We start from the raw sequence: 23,157 nt of genomic DNA on the forward strand, positions 1-23,157 counted from the left end.
AGATTCTTTCAGAACGTGATTGCTGAGGGCCCATCAGTGAGGCCTGGATGTATGCAGGGGAGTTGCAGCTGGTGGCATCTGCAGGCTTCTTTTGGGGCTGTCCCTGTACTACAGTGTCCCCTTGCTTTGCAAAAAACAGCTCAGGGGAGCAGGCTCACCATTGCCTGGCACAAAACTGGGCATTTTTTTTCCAATTAAAAAGTCACTTAACAAACCATCAGTTTATGCTTCCTTTGAATTATGTCTACAAAAATTTAATATACAAATCACATTTCCAGTCCCCAAATAATCCTTCTAAGCGCATTAAATACACTGACAAATTGAGGATCCCAAACATTGAAACAATATTTTAACCACCACAGTAAGAAACAAAATGAATGACACATACACACACACACACACACACACACACACAATTGTTAAAGTTTCAAAAAGCTCAATGATAGGGCAACAGAGCCATGCTTTTTTCTTGCTCTTTATTGAAAGAGCAAATGTCAAAACAACCAAAATACTGAATTAGCAATTCTTAAAACTGCAATTTTACCATCGCATCCTAAGTTGTGAATTACAGTAACAGCCTCCAGAAAAATCAGGTGTTTGGTAAAGCAAGGCGCATAGAGCCAGATTTTGATACAGGTGCTTTTCCTTTGGTCTTGCTATGACTTTAAATACGCTACATAGCCAGCTGGGAGACACAGGCACCTGCACAGCAATCCCTGCTGGCTCCAAATGTCCTCGAAGGTGGCGCTCACCAACCAATATGTGGGAACAGAAATGCACCCAGAGACATGTTCACCTACAGCCTGAGTGTGGGTGATTGACAGGCTGTTCCCTGGGTGGAACTCAAGCCGTGTAACCTTCAGCACAAGCCTCAATGACACTGCCATCTCTCACCCTTCATTTAACATCTGTCAGTCAGGGTCTAGCCCAGAAAAGGGGCACTTCCTGCAGGGATACACACCAGAAGGGTTTTTAATGCTGGGGGCAGAGCCCAGAGGCCAGATGGGAGATGCTGAGGCAGCCAGGAGATGAACTGCAGCTTCGGGAAGCAGCTCCAGCCCAGGGCTGCCGGCCTAAGCCTCAAGCCTGCTGGTCTCTGAGTGGCAGGCCTGTCCACTTGGGAGTCACTGGGTCCAGGTACTGCCAGACATGCTGCCGCAGCAGAGAAAATACAGGCCACCTTGTTCACCCCACATTGCCTGCTGAGGGACCTGCTGGAAGGGCAGACCCAGGAGGCTGGGAAGGGATCCTGGGAGAGTCGGGGGCTGGGAGGTCTATGACACACACCCACCCCATTCAACATGCAAAACTGCCTGGTTCCATATGCATATCACGCTTCCGTGCCCCCTACACTGCCTAGCCCACTGAAGGGCTTTCTGGGGTGCACTGGGTGATAGAGGAGCTTTCACACGTGCAACCTTTCCCCTCTCAGGAGAAAACCTTAATGTCAGACTGAACCAAAACCAATTTGAGCATTGCTATATTTCCAGTATCCTAAGTAGCCTCTGATCGATTCTCGACCGCTTTTCATTGAAGAACAATCTTTGATGCCCCATAAATCCTCCCCATGGCCCCACGGCCCAGGCAGGCACCCCAGGCACAGGGAGGAGGCCAATGTGTCTCCAGCTGCATGGCTGGTAGAGTCAGGGTCCATGTGCAAGCTCCTCGTCCCAGAAGCTGGGCCCCCGGCCTGTCTTGTCCTCTCTCCTGTGTGGATCTGGGACCCTGAGGCTCAGGGAGGTTGTCCTGGGCAGCCTCCCTCTGGCCCTGCCCCAGGCCAGGCAGCGAAGGAAGGACCCAGGCAGGCAGGGCCTCCACACACCCACCTGCCTACCTGAGGCTGGCCTATCTGGCTGCCCTGTGTCCCTCCCCTCCCAGGCTCAGAAGTCATCTCTGGTGGGCTGTCCCCTCCCACTTGGCCCCAACCATAGCCCCTGCCCACTACAGCCTGGGGCCAACGCTGCAGAACCACAAGCACTGTTTTGCCCAGTATGAAGCACCCCACTGCATCCCCCTTAGGTCACGATGTGCTAAGAATGCTTGCTGCAGGAAAGGGAAGGGCGCCTGCCCTCAGGAGGACTGACAACCATGGCCCGCAGCGCAGAAGGTCAAGGTCAAGCTCAGGGACCCTCCAGAACTTGCCTTTGTTCGTGGCTGATCCGGGGACGTGACGACGACTGTGTTGCAGATGGTGAGTGCGATGAAGAAATCAAAGACGTCAGACAGCTCGGGCGAGAGGTGGGCCAGCAGGTGCTCCTGATGCCTCGCCACGGCTAGGCTCTTGTCACACTCACTCACCTTCTCCAGCAGCTTTGGGTCGGGCGTGATATCCTTCTCCTGGGGAGAAAGGGAGGCTGGCAGTGAGTCCCACCCAGTAGCCTGCCGAGGATCTTGGGGCGTGACTATTTAAGGTACTTTGATTTTATTATAAGCTGTAAACAGAACTTCATCTCTCATATACATATATGTCATTTTATAATTGTAAATTACTTACAATTTTAATTGCACAAAATATACATAGCTTCTATCCACTTTGTGAAAAACATGCTTCAGCATTGCCCTCTAGTCTTTTCGCTCTACATTTAAATTTCACATAATCAAAATATTTTATATACATATTGGTGGTTTCCATTTTCTCCAAAACATTATTAATTGTCTGAACTTTTCCAGGCTTTTAAGAATTATTTAAAAACACATTTTAACAGCTTGAAAATGGACATGTCATCATTTATTTGACCATCCCTTTATCACTGGATATTTAAATTTCTTTCAGTTTTGCTGATGTAAATTACACATTGATAAACTTCCATATGTAGCAATCTTTGGCTGAATCGCTAAATTGCTAGACGAGAAAGTTTGAATACTTTAAATACTCTTGACTCATACTGAAAAATGCTGTCAGGAAACCTTGTTCCAATGCAGCCTCCCTCCTGCCAAGCGTGAGAGCCCCCACTCCCAGGGGCCCCATAGAAACCCACCAATCAGCGTCCAAAACTCTAAATCAGCCCTATTTAGATGGCAGCTTCTCTGTGGGTTTAGAAGCACATGAGAGAATGAGGCCACCACAGAGTAAGCAAGGGGGATTCATCCCCTCTGCTGCATTGGTAAAACATTTCAGAAGTGAAAGGCTCTTTCAGAGGTTATTGCTCACTTCTGCGCCTCTCCCTGCGGGATGATGGTGGTCCATTAATGTCTGGGCGGCTGACAAGGCCAGGCAGAAAGCATTTTATGGATTTGGGCTCGTCTAATTAAAACTCCCGTGGGAGGGGTTGGCTTTGCTTTTTAGCGGTTGTCATCTTGTCCTGAGGTTTTATTTGCTTCATTTGGCAGCACGGGCTTCCTCTTTGTCACCCTTTCTGGGTGACTTGCCAGCAATCAACCAGCCTTAGAAGCCATGCAAAGGGGCCATGTCAGTGTCTTGGAAAAGACGACAGTGGAAAGTGTTGGCCAGAAAAGCTTCTGCTGAGTAGAGCCAAGCCACCCAGCGGCAGTGTATTTTTAGGATTAAATATAGACACCTTCCATCAGCGGGGGATGGTGAAAATGGGGAAGAGATGTGGCAGCGCCCTAGCAGGAGGCCCTGTACACTCACCATGGGGCTGCTGAAGGCGGTGTGCTTGGACAGCATGCTGGCCCTCTTGGCCTCGGCCCGGCTGCCCGTGCGCCGGTGGGACTTGGTGCTCTGGGTTCTGTGCACCACCCGGACACTCTGGTGGCTACCGATGCTGCCGCGCTGGGACACCGAGCCCCCTCTGGGCACCACCTCCTCCTCCTCCGAGTCTGCCTCCTGGTACCTGGCCAGACGCTGCGCTGTGGGGAGAGGGCGCAGGGTGAGGCATCATGGTGGAAGGCTGGGTGGAGAGAACCCACTCAGTGTGTTTTAGGTTCCGCGAGGCTTCCGGCAGGGCAGCCCCAGAGGATTCACCACCCTTGCTCTCTAATAGCAAGGGACAGAGAACATCCTCAGTCAGCTGCAACCTGGGGAGGTTGATATTCTCAACTCTGTTTCACAGAGACTGACTTTCATGTCAGAGAACGTAAGGAGCTTTCTAAGGTCGCACGACTTAGAGGAAGGGGAACGGGTTGATGTCCAGCCGGTCTCTTCAGGTAGAGCCTAGGTGTACATGGGTTAGGGTGGCAGGTGGCCGGGGGAGGGAGGCAGGACAGAGGGTGGCGGGCCTTCCAGTCATGCTGGGATGACGGTGCTCACCTGGTGCTGAGCTCCTTGCCCACATGGACGGTGGCCACCATCTGCTCCTGTCTGGATGAAATGCTATGGCACAGGGGGGCTCACACTCCCAGACTGCACAGCTTGGACCCCTACAGCTAGGGTTTGGACTCAGCTTTGAAACTCCATCCAAGATGATCTTGACTGTGATGTTGCCCTGCTGAGCAAATTCCCCATGACCTGGTGAACGCTGGGCAAATCCCCTTTGGAGGTGCCTGCGCTGTGGCTTCTTGCTAACCCATGGCTCTGAACCAGTTTTCTGGGTTTAGCCCAGGGAGGACAGCTTGTTTCACCGTGGATGAGCAAAATGGAGACCATTCATGAGGATTACTCATCAGAACAACCGTTTAATCAGAACTTCAAGCACAGGCATGGTGCTGAGTCAAAGCAGCAGGGGCCTGTCAAGAGGCCGGAGAAGGAGATACTTATGGAGCTGGCCAGCCGCGTGGACCAGGCCCTACACTGCGCATCTCTTAACAGACCCTCTGTGAGAGATGAGAAAAATGGGGATAAAAAAGGGGAAGTCACCTGCCCACCATCACAAGGCTGAGTACTTGCCAATGCCAGGATTCCAACTCAGGGAGATCCTAATTCCAGGAGCAGATGCCCTGCAAATGCCTCCCCAGCTCTCGGGTGGCATCAGCCCAGTGCACCGGAAGCAAGGACGCACAGAACCTGGACACATGACTCTGTCCAGCATGAGGTGAGGGGCTGGGCTTCAGCCGCCAAGAAAGTGGACTGGCCCATCCCACCCTCCCCCAGCAGTGGTCCCGCACATCCGGAGCTCCATGGAGCCATCCTTCAGGGCCCCCTCCTTCCCTCAGAGGCTGTGGGGGCCATGGCTGGTATGTTGGTGTTCTGAAGCAGTTTCTGATCGGCAGTGGCCCCTGGGATGCCTTCCATGTCCTCAGGAAAGATGAGGCCCAGGAGCAGGTAATGCCCCCTCCTGGGCATGCACAGCCAGCTAGCTCCAGGTCATCTTGCCAAGCTGTCAGAGGGGGCACACCCATGGCTTCCACAGCCGGTTCTGGTACGTGAGCAGGGCTTGGGGCTCATAGTCCATCTGAACTCCTTTATGAGTGAGATCTGGAGAGGTCAGATCATAAGATAACTGGCTGATGACGCTCCTTGCCTGGGTGCCTGTCAATAGCTGATCCAGGCACTTCTCTAAAACACGCTGCTGAGATGTATGTGGTTTCATTCATCACCAGGAAGCTCCCTGTGTCTTGAGGCAAGGGAACCCTCTGGTTTTATGGTAGCATTTGGCAACTGTCAGAATCTTTCTGTAATCTTAGTTGGGATCCTGCCCCACGGAGCCTGAGCTTCCAACTTTATTATTATCTTTTAAATGTATTATTATTATTAATGGATAAATCAGCACTGTGTACATTCATGAGGTGCAATGTGATGTTCTGATGTGTCTGTACAATGTGGCATGATTAAATCATGCTAATTAACAAATCTGTCACTTTGCTCGCCTATCATGTTTTTATGATGAGACAGTTAACATTTACTCTCTCAGTCATTTTGAAATGTGTAATACATTTTTATTGCCTCTGGTCACCTGGCTGTGCAACAGATCTCAAAACCTATTCCTCGTGTCTATCTGAAACTGGGTCTCGGCTTTAAGGGCTGCTGTAGAACCGACTGCCCGGGTCTCTGATCCCCTCAGGACTCTGCTGAGTTCTGTTTTTGAGAAGAGCACACAATGCACTGTGCTGCACCAGGTTTAGCAACTATGGGAGGGGAAGGGGAGGAAGGAGGGAGAGGAGAGGAGGGTAGGAGAAGGGAAAAAGAGAGAAGAGGGAGGCCGAAGGAGGCTGGTGGGAGGGAGGACGGGTGAGTGGATGGAGTACTGTCACTGATTATCTATTTTGGGTGGCAAATAAAACTTTTAAACAAAGTGGGTAATTTCCTCTGCCTTCTGTTTACTATGACTGCTTTCATTTTGTGTTGAGGAAGACTGTGGCTATCATGATAATCCTTGGTTTTATAAATCTCACAAAAGTGTCAGGTAAACAACAGATGCTTCCCACCAAATCCTTCTAAAGAGCAGCTTCCTAGTCATGCCCGCTTGCGTTCCCTCTGTCCGGTTTTAATTTGCTGTTTCTGTAGCATGGACTCTGTTTCTGTCACAGGCAGGAAATGGACCCCAGGCTGCAGAGCAGGGTGCCCACTCCCAGGGCGCTGCAGCCCCAGGCACAGTGGTGGCGGGGACCCTGGTCCATGCCCTCTCCTGACTGGGGTGGGGTGCTGGCTGCAGTCACACCCTGGGCTTCAGAAGCTGGTGTCTCCCCAGAGACACCAGGTTGGAAGGAGGCAGCCACAGATAAGGAAGGGTGAGGTGGGAGTGGGGACCGCTTCAATAATTGGGAGTGAGGCGATTCATCTTTCCAGTTCCCAGGAACACTGTTCCAGGGAAGAGAATGAAACATGAATTAGCCAGTGCCCTTCTGAGGATTTTATGACTAGAAAATGGATGGATGACAACAGAGACATCTCTCTGTCCCTTGGTGTGGCAGAGCAAGGGGACCGGATGCCTTGGGAGTGAGCTCCTTGCGGGTGGCTTGCCTGATTGCTTAGGTGGATGCCTGGCACCCCAGACACTGCAGGAACAGGGCGGGCGGCCGTGCCAGTGCCTGCTCTATAAATAGCACCGGGCTTCAGGCACCTGAGCTGCTGTGACAGCCACGTCTTTATACCCCCTTGAAAATCAGTAATCCCTGAAGCGTGTGTGTGTGTGTGTGTGTGTGTGTGTCTCCAAGCAGCTCTGGATAGGGCTTTCTGGTTCAGCCTGGGTTGGGAGCCCCGCACCCCCAGACTCACCATTTGCATCATGAGAATATTCTACACCAGACACAGTGCATCTTCGGAAAACCATCTTATTCTCTGTCAAAGTGCCAGTTTTATCTGAGAAAATGTACTGTATCTGTCCTAAGTCTTCCGTGATGTTCAGAGCTCGGCACTGCAGCTGCGAGTCTGTTTCTTCGTCATACAACTGCATGTCCTGGTTAATGAAGTACACTTGGCACGCTTTAACAATTTCAATGGAAACGTATAAGGAAATTGGGATCAAAACCTGGAAGAGACAAGGCACACAGGATGAATGACCGTGAGGACCAGGGAGCTGGGGAATCACTCAAATCTATTTAAATAACAAATGACTACAACCGCAAGAAAGTAGGGACTATACTGTACCTTTAAGAGAGCTTAAATAGGTTGGTTTAGAGTCAGTATTGGAAAAGTATTAGAGTATTGGCAAAGAGAATAAACTAGGACAGCTTATGGAGCAGCTGCAGGGCGGGGATCCACTATGGTGTCTGGAAGTATGGTACCCATGGCTTGGATAGAAGCAAGCAAGTTGTGCTTGAGAGAGGCTAGGACAGGAAAGAGAGAAAAGAGAAAAAAAATCATGGCACAGTCAGTCCTCATAAGCAAGGTCACCTCACACCACACTCCATGGTGGCATTCAACCCCCAGGCTTTCCCTGGGCTCCCATCTCCCAGGGATACAACCCCAAGTTCAGGGGGCAGTGAAAACACAACAGACAGTCTTTTTTCAGATGCTGGCCTTGTGATTCTGTGCTCTTCTTGTACAATGCAGAGGAAAGGGAAAGAGGCTTTGAGAAAAACATCCAGTGATGCCTCCATAATTTAAGAACAATTCTCCTCGAAATTAATGTTTGCTTACTCATTTGTTTTTGTAGAGTAACAGTATTGAACTAATGTTTACAGACTCAGAATATCACACACAGACTAACCGGGTTCTCCTGGGAACTGAAGTACATTAATCAAACACCAACTACAGTCCTAACTCGAGGCTAGAACAAAATTTGCATTTATTTAGAAAACTAATTTAGACAGTTAAATAAGACTGTTTCCTGTTGTATGAAGCACATATAAGAGACAGCAAAGGTTCCCTCCTAGGCAAAGTCTGAGCCAATGTCCTCTGGTCACTCAGCTCCCAGGAAGGTTGGTAGTGACCCCACTGCCCCCTCGTCCTCTGGACTCTGGGACCCTCCCCACTCTTTCACAGACCTTTCTGGGCATAGATAGCCAGGCATTGACTGGGAGGTGTCAGGGAGGCATGCGAATTAATAATAATAGTAACAATAGCAAGTGCAGATAAATGCAATGTGGATAACCTTAACTAAATCCTGGAGGACAAAAAGCACATTTATGGAAGGACTAGTGGGATCTGAAAGAAGGCTGTAGTTTTGTTCAAAGCAAAGGACTAGGGTGGGTGCAGTGGCTCATGCCTGTCATCCTAGCACTTTGGGAGACCGAGGTGGGTGGATCACTTGAGGTCAGGAGCTCAAGACCAGCCTGGCCAACATAGTGAAACCCCATCTTTACTAAAAATACAAAAATTAGCCAGGTGTGTGGCATGCACCTGTAATCCCAGCTACTCAGGAGGCTGAGGCAAGATAATTGCTTGAACCCAGGAAGTGGAGGTTGCAGTGAGCCAAGATCGTGTCACTGCACTCCAGCCTGGCGACAAAACGAGACTCTGTCTAAGAAAAAAAAAAGAAAAAGAGAAAAGAAAAACAAAGCGAACGACTAAAGTTGGCTTCTTAGTTTTCACAATGTCCCATGACAATGTAATATGTTCACATTAGGGGAAACTGGGTGAGGGATGCACGGAAACTCTCTGTAAAATTTATTTAGAAAACTAAATTTTATTTTGGAGTAATTTTAAGATTTACAGAAAAGTTGCAATGACTTTTGCAACTTTTCTGTAAACCTTAAAATTATCCCAAAATAAAATCTATTTTTTTTTTTTTTTTTTGAGACGGAGTCTTGCTCTGTCGCCCAGGCTGGAGTGCAGTGGCGCGATCTCGGCTCACTGCAAGCTCCACCTCCCGGGTTCACGCCATTCTCCTGCCTCAGCCTCCCGAGTAGCTGGGACTACAGGCGCCCACTACCACGCCCAGCTAATTTTTTGTATTTTTAGTAGAGACGGGGTTTCACCGTGTTAGCCAGGATGGTCTCGATCTCCTGACCTCGTGATCCGCCCGCCTCGGCCTCCCAAAGTGCTGGGATTACAGGCTTGAGCCACCGTGCCCGGCCTCTATTTTTTTTTAAAGTAACTGAAAGGAAAAACAACAAAATGAAAACAGTGACCCAAACCAAACCCTCAAAGCACAAGAACCTTAAGAACAGAAAAGGAGAATTTTTTTTTTTTTTTTTTTTTTTGAGGCGAAGTCTCGCTCTGTGGCCCAGGCGGGAGTGCGGTGGCGCAATCTCGGCTCACTGCAAGCTCCGCCTCCCGGGTTCACGCCATTCTTCTGCCTCAGCCTCCCGAGTAGCTGGGACTACAGGCGCCCGCCATCACGCCCGGCTAATTTTTTTGTATTTTTAGTAGAGACGGGGTTTCACCGTGTTAGCCAGGATGGTCTCGATCTCCTGACCTCGTGATCCGCCCGCCTCGGCCTCCCAAAGTGCTGGGATTACAAGCGTGAGCCACCGCGCCCGGCCGAAAAGGAGAATTTTAACTTAAAAATCACCCAAGGAAAGATCCCATTGGTGATTTAGGCTGAAAAATAAAAGGCAGAACTCCAGGTAGATATATTTGCCATCTTCCTAGACACAGAATTTATAGGAAATTCTGAACAGAGTATGATGATTTTAAGTTCTCTTCATAAAAGTAAAGCAATTATTGTACGACACTTAGTATTGTTACCTGCAGAACTATTATCATTGTTAAAAATGAGTAAACTGCAGCTGTGACTGGGGATAAGGAGCTTCCATCAGACTTGGGGACATAAAATAATGACTTCTTCTCTTGATACCGCCATATCCACAGTCCATGTCCTGTAGTAATGTTCAAAGAGAAATGTCATTCATCCAATGGAAAAATAAGAACATTGCTAGCGTATATTAAAGCAAAACTTTACCTGATGCAAGCACATTTGGTTTTCTTAGTCAGCTTTGCCATGTCAGAAAGCAAAAACACAATGTTCTCAGCACCTTCGATCCAACTTCAGGAAGGAGGTGGGACTTGGTCTCTTCCTTACACTGAGAGTTTCCTATTGTTGGTGCTAAGTGACACCACTTGTCCCAACACAGAGCTACCCGCGTGTTGGCAGCTGACAGTGTGAGGCGCCAAGACAGAATTTCTTAACATGCATCTCACGAAATACCAGTCTCATGAAATGCGCAGCAAAAAAACAGTCAGTAGGCTCAGACACTGCCATTATTGTCCTTTCCTGAGATTCACAATTCACATATGGGAGGCTCTGGGAAGCCAAGAGTAGTGCACATTGCCTAATCCACTGGACCCACACCTGTCTGGTCACAGAAGCCTTTTTCATGTCCTGTACATCTGTAACTTATGCCGCTGGGCTGAGACCACATCGCACCCACTTGGTGTAGCCCTACATGGAACCTAACTGCTAGTCCCTTCTTAGGATCCAAAGCCATTTTTTGTTTCTCTTTTCATGAAGTTCCCATTAGTAACATTTGTGCTTCTCCTGCTATGAGCCTTAGTTCGGCACCAGGTTACTGATACTTCTTCCCCTGGAATTACCACCACTGCTGTGATGAAAGCATTCTTCCACTAAGAAATCGTCAGTTCAGAAAATAACATTACAGTCAGCTCTCAGTATCTGTGGGTTCCATATCCATGGATTCAACCAACCATGGACCAAAAATATTAGGAGAAAAAAATTATATCTGTGTGTATTCCCTAAACAACACAGTATAACCATTATTTACATGACATTTACATTGTATTAGGCATTATAAGTAACCTAGAGGTGATTTAAAGCAGGGGTCCCTAATCCCCAGGCTGCAGACTGGTACTGGTCCATGGCCTGTTAGGAACCGGGCGGCACAGCTGGAGGTGAGTGGCAGGTGAGTAAGCATTCCCACCTGAGCCCCGTCTCCCGTCAGATCAGCGGCAGCATCTGATTCTCACAGGAGCATGAACCCTACTGTGAATTGTGCATGGGAGGGATCTAGGTTGCACGCTCCTGATGAGAATCTAACTGGTGCCTGATGATCTGAGGTGGAACAGTTTCATCCCTAAACCATATCCTCTGCTACCCCCACATCCGTGGAAAAAATGTCTTCATAAAACCAGTCCTTGGTGCCAAAAAGGTTGGGGACTGCTGATTTAAAGTACAGAGGAGGGTATAGGTAGGTTATATGCCAATACTATTCCACTTCATGTCAGGGACTTGAGCATCTGAAGATTTTGTTATAGAGGGGGAGTCCTGGAACCAACCCCCCATGGATACCTAGGGACAGCTATACTCTGCTATGCCCATTCACCCAGGCGTTTCCATCTGGCCTGTGCTGATGCAGGCTGCCCTTGAGTTCAAGTCAGTGAAAAACTGGGGTTTTAACTTTTGAGTGCTAGGTTTGCATGTCTGGGGGCAGCCCACCAAGCTCACCTGGAGCCCACTCATTTCTTTCTTTCTTTCTTTTTTGGAAACAGAATCTCACTCTCTCACCCAGGCTGGAGTGCAGTGGTGCGATCTCAGCTCACTGCAACCTCCCCCTCCAGGGTTCAAGCCATTCTCCTGCCTCAGCCTCTCGAGTAGCTGGGACTACAGGCACATTTTTTTTGTATTTTTAGTAGAGATGGGATTTCACCATGTTGGCCAGCTGGTCACCAACTCCTGACCTCAAGTGATCCGCCCGCCTCGGCCTCCCAAAGTGCTAGGATTACGGGCATGAGCCACTGCGCCTGGCCCCCACTCATTTCCGATCCATCTAGGAGACTTACCGACTGCTGAAAACAGAGACATGCAAACAAGTAGCAGGACACACCAGAGCACGTCGCAGTTCATCTGCCTCTCCAGCTTGCTGCGCTTGTAGCGGGGCCCACTGTTGTTCAGCAGAGCCTTGGTTTCATGTCCTGTCGGGGAGGACAAAGAGACATGGCAAGTCAGAGACTGGAGCTAAGGGACCAGCTGCACGGATGGCGTGGAGGGAATCCCATGCTGCCATTCAGTGGTGCTTAGGTGAGAAGCTTGATCAAAAAAGCAGGGTTTAAAATTAATCTTACTTCCTGTTGAACAGGTCTGAAAATAAATAAAATAAAATGAAATTAATCTTATATATATATAATCACAGTGGAGAAAGAAATGGAAAGAAATACACTACCGTGCCAAGAAAGAAGGCTTTGGGTTGAGGTACTATTCAAAGAATTTTTGCTTTTGCTCCTTTCCATTTTCCTAGTTTCCAAATGTTCTACAATGGGGATATGTTATGCTTTTTTTCTTTTTTTTTTTTGAGATGGAGTCTTACTCTGTTGCCCAGGCTGGAGTGCAGTGGTGTAAACTCGGCTCACTGCAACCTCCCTCTCTCAGGTTCAAGAGATTCTCCTGCCTCAGCCTCCCTAGTAGCTGGGACTACAGGTGTGCACCACCATGCCCAGCTAATTTTTTGTGTGTTTTTAGTAGAGATGGGGTTTCACTATGTTGGCCAAGCTGGTCTCAAGCTCCTGACCTCATGATCTGCCCGTCTCAGCCTCCCAAAGCGCTGGGATTACAGGTGTGAGTCACCACATCCAGCCATGCTACTCTTAGAAAACGGTGAGGGAGGCCGGGCACGGTGACTCATGCCTGTAATCCCAGCAATTTGGGAGGCCAAGGCGGGCGGATCATGAGATCAGGAGATCGAGACCATCCTGGCTAATACGGTGAAATCCCGTACCTACTAAAAAAATACAAAAAAAAAAAAAAAAAATTAGCCGGGCATGGCGGGTGCCTGTACTCCCAGCTACTCGGGAGGCTGAGGCAGGAGAATGGCGTGAACCCGGAAGGCGGAGCTTGCAGTGAGCCGAGATCGCGCCACTGCACTCCAGCCTGGGCGACTGTGCGAGACTCGTCTCAAAAAAAAAAAAAAAAAAAAAAAAATGAAAAAGAAAAAAGAAAAGAAAACAGTGAGGGGAAGTGCTGGAGAACACAGCGCTGTCTGGCGGCAGGTGGTGCCAGGTGCCCGAGCCTACCTGCGTAGATGACAATGCCGACGACTGCGTCCGTGTTCCTAAGGGTGCAGCCCCTCAGCAGCAGGTTTTCTTTATACAGCCCGGCCTTTTTCCCGTTGTCATGTATGCTGTAGAGGGACAGTTGGCACATGTCACGTGGTTGCAGGCCTGTGCCTCATGTCTGGAGCCGCACTGCCTTGAGGAAGGAAGGCCCTGACACAATGAAAGCTTGGGGCCGCTGGGATCTGGACTGGGAACGGTACAGGGGGCCCCCGAGAGTGGGTGGCTCGCCCTGTGGGTCTCTGCAAGAGCTGAGACAGAACTGCTGTTCACTAGTCACTAGGCATCCAGAAGCAGCTCGAGAGCCTGGTGTTTATTTGTTTTGCAGATGGACTTGTTTTCACTCCGGGACTGATCACCACTAGGAAGGGCAAACCCCCAACCGGCCAAGGAAGGCCTTGCTACGTGGTCTCTGTACATCTCCTGCTCAATACAGGAAATGTTACTCCTCATCAGTCTCAAGTTGTCATAAAAATACAAACATCTTTCTACAAAAGGGGACGATATTGGTTTCATTTTTAACATCCTTTTCTCTTACAAGAAGTTATAAAGTTATTAGAAATATTAATATACGTGGTCTGAAATGTGGTAAATTCCATGAAACAATTCTATAAATTCTGTTTTACTGCTATTTAGATTCAGAGGGATAGTCTAAGCTTAAGCTACTGGTTTTCAAACTTGTCCTCCGGGCCCACTGATGACCCAGGCTGGCTGGGCAGCCTTGGGCTAGGACCGCCCTGGGACAGATATGGCCCCAGGGGCCACAGCACAGGTCACAGGGGGAGGCCTCATAACTGGAACTGTAGCCCAGGCCTGCTGTGGTTCCAGGTTTCCAGAACAACAGCAGGGGCCCAGCCTAACCCATCCCAGGCAGGGCCACCAAGGGAGTGCCTTCCGAGAGGCTACCTTTTCACATCCACACCTCCTCCCCGCACACATTCCCCACACTCTCAAGCCCACATGCTTCCTGTATGGCTCTTAGCGTCTCACCAGGGACCCCTGCAGGGGTTTCCCTCCTGCCAACTATTAACCTTTCTGACCAGGGAAATAAACCTATGTCCTAGTGAAGAAGAGAAGCTAAACAGTAAAGGCAAGGCTGAAATGCAAGCTGGGAGGATATATTTTCCACAAGTCAGTTATTTACCAACAGCAAGGGTTCTTCGCCAGAGCAGACACAGGGAGGCCACACAAGGGCTGTTCAGCCAACGCCGTGTCTACCGTTCCCTTGGCAATGCCAAGACAGAGTAAGGTTTTCCTTTAAAGAGAGATTCGAGACGGCAAACCACTTTGCCAGCCACAGCATCAAAAGCCTGGCAGGTATGAGATATCCTTAGGTACAAAACCCTGCTCTGCACTTGTGGAGTGAGGACACCCCCTATCACGTGTCTCCCGTGGACTTCTCCAGCGAAAGCCAGACAAAGACACCATTGCACTGGGACAGTAGAAAATAACAAACCGTCTCCAAGTTCGGGTTATGCTTATTAAGGACAAACGATAAACTTTATAGAAACAAGAAAAATGTTCTACATTAAATGTTCTTAATTGTGACACTGACTTTTGAGCAACTACTGTGATTTCTGATGAGTCCAAGCCAGACGGCAACTTGGCACCTTACACAGGTGCATCGACCTATACAGGTCCACGCCAGAAGGAAGAGCGAATGCGAGGGGATGGGAACGCACTCCTGCGTGAACAGCCCACAACACAAAGGGGAAGCTGGAGAACGACATCACCATCAGGTGCCTGGTGCCTGGGCTAGAGGCTGCCTTGGGCTTCTGAGAGAGAGGGGCCCAGCCGAGGGCGACACAGGCCCAGAACCACACAGGCACGAGGCTCAGCTCCACAAAGGCACACACAAGAACGTGAGCCGTCAGCTCCGTTGTCATGGGCTGAACTGTGTCCCCTCAGAATTCAGCTGGTGAAGCCCTAACTCCCAGGACTGCAGAATATGGCTGTATTTGGAGACAGGGTCTTTAAAGAGATCCTTAAGTTAAAATGAGGTCCTTTGGACAGGCGTGGTGGCTCACGCCTGTAATCCCAGCACTTTGGGAGGCCAAGGCAGGCGGATCACTTGAGGTCAGGAGTTCGAGACCAGCCTGATCAATATGGTGAAACCCCGTCACCAGGTGTCCTTGACTCCTCCCTCATTTTTGCATCCATTCAACCTCATCTCCCTGGCTGTGTCTTTAATCCATGCCCTCTTCTGTATATCTCCATGCAGCACTGCTCTGATTCAGGCGTCTGCATTTCTCTGCTGGAGCCGGCAACACACGCTTGCTGGCCTCAGCTCCGCTGGCCTGGGTTCCTCACGTGGGTTCCTCACACAGGCACCGGAGCAATCTTCGAGTGTGCGCCTGTGAGTGTCCCCTGCAGGACTCCTCATTGCTCCAGCTTGACGTGGGAACCAGCCGACTCTGCAGCCCCTGCTTGGCCCACAGAAGGGGTGGCTTCTGTGGTTTTCTGCCCCAGCCACCCCCACACAGCACGTTCTGTCCACTCTGTGCTAGCCTCTGCCTGAGGTAGCCTGGCCTTCCGGCCTGGGCTCAGCTTCTGCCGCCTTCAGGGCAGTCCTCCATGCCACACTCCCAGGCCCCCCACCCAGGCCAGCCAGCAGTATTCCATCTGCTTCCATGTCTCTGCTTCCAAACATGAGCTGCTCATGTCCTATCCATTGCACACCCCAGTGCCTACCTCAGAGCCTGGCAAACGTTGAAGGCTGCCCGGCCCTTGGCTTTGAGCTGGGTCCCTCCAGTGGGGGATGACAGGAAGGACACTGGAGTAGTGGCTGAGAGCAAGAAAAGACAGGGAGTAGGCTGAGCGCGGTGGCTCACACCTGTAATCCCAGCACTTTGGGAGGCCGAGGTGGGAGGATTGCTTGAGGCCAGAAGTTAGAGACCAGCCTGGCTAACATGGCGAAACCCCATCTCTACTAAAAATACAAAAAAAAAAAAAAAATAGCCAAGCATGGTGGTACACACCTGTAATCCCAGCTACTCAGGGAGGCTGAGGCAGGAGAATCACTTGAACCCAGGAGGTAGAGGTTGCAGTGAGCCAAGATCGCGCCACTGCACTACAGCCTGGGCAACAGAGTGAGACTCTGTCTCAAAAAAAAAAAAAAAAAAAAGAAGAAAGAAAGGAAGGAAGGAAGGAAGGAAGGACAGGGAGTTTATTCCCTGCTCCCTCCTAGAGAGGCAGCACTGGCTGGCAGTGTCCCCTGACCAGGGCTATGAGTCTCCCCAGGTATCTCCCTGGTCATGAGTCCCCCAGGGCCACTCTTCCCCATGGGGCCTCATGGCAGTGACTGCTCAGCGGCCACTAATCTAGCATCTGCTCTGTCCCCGATGTGTCCCCTACACCCACCCACTCCTGCAGAAACACCTTAGCAAAGATGCACCCTTAACAAGTATCTTTCCTCATCTATATGAATCAGGGTGTTCAGTCTGCTTCCTAAGTGGGTCCTGACTGACATAAGTTGGGAGGAAGGAATGACAGATAATTCCTTCCATTGGCAAATCCTGGGCAGAATTTGCTTTAAAATAATCAGATGTTCATATTTTTGTATAAATAATAAATAAAAATAAGTAAATATTTCTGTATAAAATAATCAGATGTTCATATCTAACAAAAGTAAGTGTGGAAATTACCAGACTGTTTTGTGCTGATGTTCAATATTTTTAAGATATAAATATGTCAACTAAAGGTGGCAAGGTGAAATTAAAACATTCCAGTTTTAATGAATCTACTTGATGCAGTTTATTTAATGCTTGGTCACTGGCAGTAAAGACATTTTGGATACAGCCCACACAAGGCTCCAACCAGACACCAGGCAGGAGAGGGCAGGGATCCTGACAGCTCTGTTGTTAGTGACAGCCCTGCTGTCTTTACTAACCACCGTCTCTGAAGAGTGTCACCCACCAGGGCGAAGAGCCTACCCCAAAATGCAGCTGGTGCTCGTGCCGGCCCTATGCGGTTGTAGGAGGCTCTCCAGGTCAGAAGCCTGCTCTGTGGGGTAAGAATGGTCACCAAAGGAGAACAGGGTTGGCTATACTTGTAAACGACAAAATAGACTAAGTCAAAAACTATCCTACAAGACAAAGAAGGGTCAATTATGCAGGAAGACATAACAATTATAAATATGTATGCATCCAATATCAAAGCACCCAAGTATATAAAGCAAACATTGACAGATCGGAAAAGAGAACTAGGGAACCTGCTTTACAATGTGAAATGGAATTTTACATTGGATGACCAACTAACCAGCCAACCTCTTTGCTTTATTCTTTAGGGGAAAGTGCAAATGTTTGATTGATTTGTGGCTTCAGAGGTGACCACATGCCATAAAGTTGGCTGAGCACAATCAGCAGGGTCAGGCTGAGCCAGGCCTCCATTCCCAGGAGGCCTCTCTGGGCGATGACACCTCAGGGTTGGGGCTAAGGAGTGAGTGCTGGGAACAGCTGGAGAAGGTGGGGAACGATGTTACTTCCAGATCCTAACTCTGAAGATTTCGCTAGGGCTTAACTATATGAGGATCCTTTCAAAGAACGCAGCCTTAAAGGGCACTTGAATAGTGAGGCTCCTAGCACTATTTTTCTGCCAGCTGGAGATATATTTCACATACTATAATGTTCACTCATTTAAAGTTCATAGAGTTCTGTATTTTGTTTTATTTCAGATAGGGTCTCGCTCTGTTGTCCAGGCTGGAGTGCAGTGGTGTGATCATAGCTCACTGCAGCCTGGACCTCCTGAGCTCAAGCCATCCTCCCACCTCAACCTCCTGAGTTTCTGTGACTACAGGTGCGCACCACCACACCCACACCAGGCTAATTTTTTTTTGTGTGTGTGATTTTTGTAGAGACAAGGTCTCACTACATTGTCCAGGCTGCTCTTAAACTCCTAACCTCAAGTGAACCTCCCATCTAGGCCTCCCAAAGGATTACAGGCATGAGCCACTGCACAGCCTAATTTTTTTTCTGTTTGTATTTGTATCATCAGAGTTGTAAAACTACCACCACCAGCTAATATGAGAACATTTTCTTCTTTCTTTTTTTTGAGACTGGGTCTTGCTCTGTCTCCCAGGATGGAGTACAATGGCACAATCACGGTTCACTGCAATCTCTGCCTCCCCCGCTCAAGTGATCCTCCCACATCAGCCTCCCAGGTAGCTGGTACTATAGGAGTGCACCTCCACACCCAGCTAACGAGAACATTTTCATCTCCCTAAAAATAAACCCTAGACCCACGGGCAGTCACTTCCCATTCCTATCTCATTCCACACCCCCAAACCCTGGCAACTGCCAATCCACTTTCTATGTCTAAGATTTTCCTACTGTGAGCATTTCACATGCGACACCTTCTTTTTTTTTTTTTTTTTTTTTTTTTTTTTGAGATGGAGTCTCGCTCTGTCACCCAGGCTGGAGTGCAGTGGTGTGATTCTGGCTCACTGCAAGCTCTGCCTCCCGGGTTCACGCCATTCTCCTGCCTCAGCCACCCGAGTAGCTGGGACTACAGGTGCCCTCCAAGACACCTGGCTAGTTTTTTGTATGTTTAGTAGAGACGGGGTTTCACGCCTGGCCACGACACCTTCTAATTCATGTTGTACTTCACATTCATTCCTTCACTGGACTCTCATGTCAGCCTGTGAGGTTGACAGGCAGTCAATGATACCTCCAGGATTAGGAGAAGGCCGGGGCTCAGAAAGGCAGAATAACTTTCCTAAGGCCACCTCCCAGGGAAGAGAAAGAGCCTGTATTCAGACTTGGGTCTTCTTGCTACAAACCCAAACTCAGTTCTGTTCTCCAAGTGCAAACGGTTAATGTTTCAAGTTTGGAATGGCAGGTCCTAAAAGAGGCAAATCTGCCGGCATTCCTGGGCTCTGTGGTGTGAAGGAGTTTACGGGGCAGCAGCTGCCTCATGGAGGCTGCAAGGAGGCCAGTGGGAGGAAGCAAACCAGGGAGGTGGCTCTGCAGCTGAGCCACTTCCTGAGCCTAGACAGCAGATCTACCTCCCAACTTAGCTCCCTGCCCTGGGCATCAGGACTGGTATGGGGTTAAGACCTCCTTTCTCTTTGCTTGGGATGGATAGCATTACCAGGCCCTACAGGAGGGAGGATTCCTGCCTGAGGGAGCACTCCAGCCCCAGGGAGCACTCCTACTCCGGGAGTATTCCTCACTGTGAGGCTGCCCCAGTCCCCTTCAGGCTGACGGTCTGGGGCAGGGCTGCTCCCTCTGGTCGTGCCCCACAGTCATGGGGGGAAGTATTAACACACTGCTGCTCCACCCCCAGAGGCCCCTCCTGACTTGTCTGGCTGGGAGAGGGGCCATCCAGACCCTGACAGCCCTGTGGCAAGCCCAGAACACCCCGGCTGGTGGAGATGGCAAATTATCGTTAAAGAGCGTCAGGTGTGGAGAGGCCTGAATTGGCTGGGCGCACACTGGCCCAGATGGTGCCTGTGCCCAGGCTACAGGCGGGCTACCAGGGTTGGACGATGGGTGGAGTACACAAGGAGACAACATGACATGACTGAGGGCAAAGCAGGAAAGGATTTCACGCTGGGAGAGCTGCTCTTCTCATGTCCCTTTCTCGGGCAACATGCCGGTGAGGACACCACACGAAGAACGCCTGCTGGCGGCACAGGCTGGAGAAGCCCCGGTGGGCCTGGCTGGCTGGCTGCAGGCAGATGACACCCACTCAAGAGGCATCTTCCCCAGCACCCGGGGGGAGTGCAGCCAGGCCTGGGGGTACATAGCCAGGCAAGGGCCTCATGTGGGAGGCAGTGAGGTGCTGGGGCTGAGCGCAGGGCGGAGACACCACCCCAGACTCCTGTCCTCACCACACTGCTAGAGACAGTGGCTGAGCAATACAATGCTCCTCCCGTCTCCTGCACCAGACCCTGCCCCTCTCGTCCACCCCAGCAGAGGGCCGTCACCTTTCCTAGGCTCTGTGGGATCCAGCAGGTTGCAGGCCTTCGTATCTGTCCCTGCTGTGCCTCCACTGCCAGGCACCGCCCTGTCACACCAAGGACAATGAGCTAGGAGTGCAGTCTTCAGAAGAGAAAGTCGACTCCTGGTTTATTTATGTTTTTGGTGGAGTTGGCACCGTAAAATTATTCCAGGGATACCACTGAACATTCTCCAGAGATTGCCCTCGCCCCGCCCTTTACAATTGTTTTTTCAGGTCAAGATGTCTAGCAACCCAGCACCTGCTCTCTGTAGCCGACTCATGCCTGGGGATTCCCAGCAGTGCTGAGGATGGTGCCGTGCACACAAACTCTTGGGGCAAGGGATCAAGGAGGCCTGAGGAAGATGGCCCAGGAGTCAAGAAAGACCAGAAAAGCCACAGCACACGGGTTGTGCTGAGTATTTCCTCCCCAAATCGTAGAGGTTATATGCTTACATTTTGTTGTTGAGTTTTACCCTGCTTTAATTGGCTTATTTAAGGGGTGATTTAATGCTATCCGTGTCTGATTCTCAGATAATAAGGGCAATTCCAGTGGGTGACGGGGCCGTCACTTGGCTGCAGACACATTTCAGCTTTTGCTGTGCAGAGTTCACTTCCATTGGGTCATCCCCAGCCCTACCGCCTGCCACTGTGTGCTGGGCACAGGCAGTAATGCTGGAGGTGCTGGCAAAACAGAAGACTCAACCTACCCCGAAAGCTCTTAGAAATGGGGCCACTTCCAGAAGCAGATCGCTCCCACGCCTCCGTATATCTGCGTGGTGGGAGCAGGGGGGTGGGGGGTGGGGGGGTGGGGGAAGTGGGTGGGGCAGGGGAGGCCACTGCCTGGGCCATTCAGTGGCTGCAGGCGTCAAAGGTCCATCCCTGCCTCCAAGCAGGACAGTGCCAGGAGGTGGCCCCTTGTGCTGCAGGGGAGAGGGCTGAGCCCACGGGAGGTGGCTGAGGCATGATAGCTGGAACAGAGCTTGAGGGCAGAGGAACGTCATGTGCATCATGCCCCTGTCACAGCCTTGTTCTCCAGAAGACCATCCCCAAGGGCCCTGGCAGGCCACTCAGCAACTCCGTTCTGACACTGCCTATTCTCTTCCATGTTTTTGCCCACAGCACTGACCACACACACACACTCCGATTATTATGGAAATTTTCAAACAGACATGAAGGTGGTTTCTACTACTCCCCATCACGTGGCTTCAGCAAGTGCCAACACAGGGCCAGGCCTGTGCCCTGATCCACCTGTCTTTCTGTTTTGGAGCAGGAAGGGGCTGGCCTACTAGATACACTCTAGGTTATGCTTATTTGTTTTAATTGTCTTTCTTTCCCCCTAACTAGAATGAAATAAACACAAAGGCAGGAACTTCTGTTTATTCAGTTTACCACATTACATCCAGTGCCTTGAATGCACCCAGCATGTAACAGGTATCAATAAATACTTGTTCAGTGACTGAGTGGAAGCATACATCCATGAAACTCCACCCAGCCTACTCCTGCTTCCATGTAACAGGGCCATGTGTGGTCAGCTACACATCTCTGGTCACACCCATCACCTTCCCGGGGCCTGCTAGCGGGAGGAAAAGCGGTACCTCCTCCTTACAGATGGTAGTGTCAAGCTTCTACTGACAGCAGGCTCTTACCCACTACTGACAACAGGCTCTTACTTCCAAAAGCAGCCAAGAAGGCTCAGGTGCTGGGCCACATTCCCAAACAGCTACACCATTTGGCAAAGAGTATTAAATGCATACTTTATAACTGAGAATGTGTATACACCTGCCTATGTAGTTATCAAACAGAAGGATGCACGCAGGCAGACGCACGATACTCACATGCAGCCGCGAAACCTACTCAGGTCGTTGTTTGGCTTCTCACATTCGATCACGCTGGTGAACGTCAAAGGATTGAATTCGGAGACCTAAAATAACAGCACGTAGACATTAGAGAAATCCGGGCTCAGGCTGCGCCATTCTAAAAGGCACTCGCTTTTCTGTCTCGCATCTGTGGCAGGCACATTTCACGGGGGAAGAACTCTGCCTATGAATCTCTCTGGAAAGCCAAGGCACCGCCTTCTCCACTGTCTAATAAATAACAGTTAATCACTTTATAACGAGTGACAATTGGGGGACCGGTACTGGTTACTGGCTAGTAAGTGAGCAGAAATGACTGCAGCTCTATTGCAAAATGAGAGAACAGGCGATAAAGCAAAGGAGGCCATCAATGAAGCAAAGGGATGAATGAGTTTTTTAAGACACACGGCACTTGCCCATTTCTACAGACTTAGAGAAGCAAATTCCACCTGGAAAACAGGAGCTTATAATAAATTCTATTTTTTCAACGTACACTACATGATCTTCATGGATCTTTGGTGAAAAAGATTTACGTAGCCAATGAGTGAGCCAACAACTTCTTTAGTATTCTGCTCAATTAAAAAAAAACCCTGACAACTCACCACAAAAATGTCTTTAGAATTTTTCCATTGATAGATAAAACAGAGCCTGGCTCATAAGAAAGGCTTAGGAGTGGGCGGAAGGAGGAAGAAGGGAGAGAAATGGAGGGAATAAGCCTTCAGTATAAATGAGCACAATTAGTGGATTTCTTTTTTATCAGCTCTCTGGTCAGGCCTGGCATTCTACTTAATCTAGCAGGTGTCATAACATGGTAAAAAATGGAACTATCTTTGATGACACACACAAAAAGTGAAGGTGGTTAAAAATTATAGAAATGGCATAAACACTGTTGACACCACCCCAGGTTAACTGATGGCTCTGCTGCAACCACACATTTCCCTGCATAGAATACAGCCATAAAGGTAATTACTCAAAACTCAGTTCCTACTGTTTCCCAGTGTAAAGCGTACATTAAAAGGGGCGTGTGCTAGATAATCGTAGCTCGATTCAATAACTGAAATTGAAATGCTATCTTAAAAGGCTCTTCTTGGAGTTTAATTAGCCATCAGTCTCTCTTCTCCTTGGACTGAAATGGCCTCT

The 23,157-nt window shown here is 49.6% G+C and overlaps 1 protein-coding gene across 3 annotated transcripts in view; it reads right to left on the minus strand.

The window, feature by feature from the left end:
• The window catches only part of ATP10A (ATPase phospholipid transporting 10A (putative)), a 187,587-nt gene that overhangs the window by 35,424 nt on the left and 129,006 nt on the right, over nucleotides 1-23,157 (minus strand). For all 3 annotated transcript variants that reach the window (XM_004055856.5, XM_055363350.2, XM_063698421.1), the window contains 7 exons: nucleotides 22,000-22,085; nucleotides 13,187-13,293; nucleotides 11,960-12,091; nucleotides 9,911-10,041; nucleotides 7,055-7,307; nucleotides 3,593-3,810; nucleotides 2,143-2,337 (listed from right to left, as the gene is read on the minus strand). In XM_004055856.5, the coding sequence (XP_004055904.5) occupies nucleotides 2,143-2,337; nucleotides 3,593-3,810; nucleotides 7,055-7,307; nucleotides 9,911-10,041; nucleotides 11,960-12,091; nucleotides 13,187-13,293; nucleotides 22,000-22,085 (1,122 nt within the window). The remainder of the gene's footprint in view (nucleotides 1-2,142; nucleotides 2,338-3,592; nucleotides 3,811-7,054; nucleotides 7,308-9,910; nucleotides 10,042-11,959; nucleotides 12,092-13,186; nucleotides 13,294-21,999; nucleotides 22,086-23,157) is intronic.

This window comes from Gorilla gorilla, chromosome 16 (assembly GCF_029281585.2).
Source record: "Gorilla gorilla gorilla isolate KB3781 chromosome 16, NHGRI_mGorGor1-v2.1_pri, whole genome shotgun sequence".
NCBI lineage: Eukaryota > Metazoa > Chordata > Mammalia > Primates > Hominidae > Gorilla > Gorilla gorilla.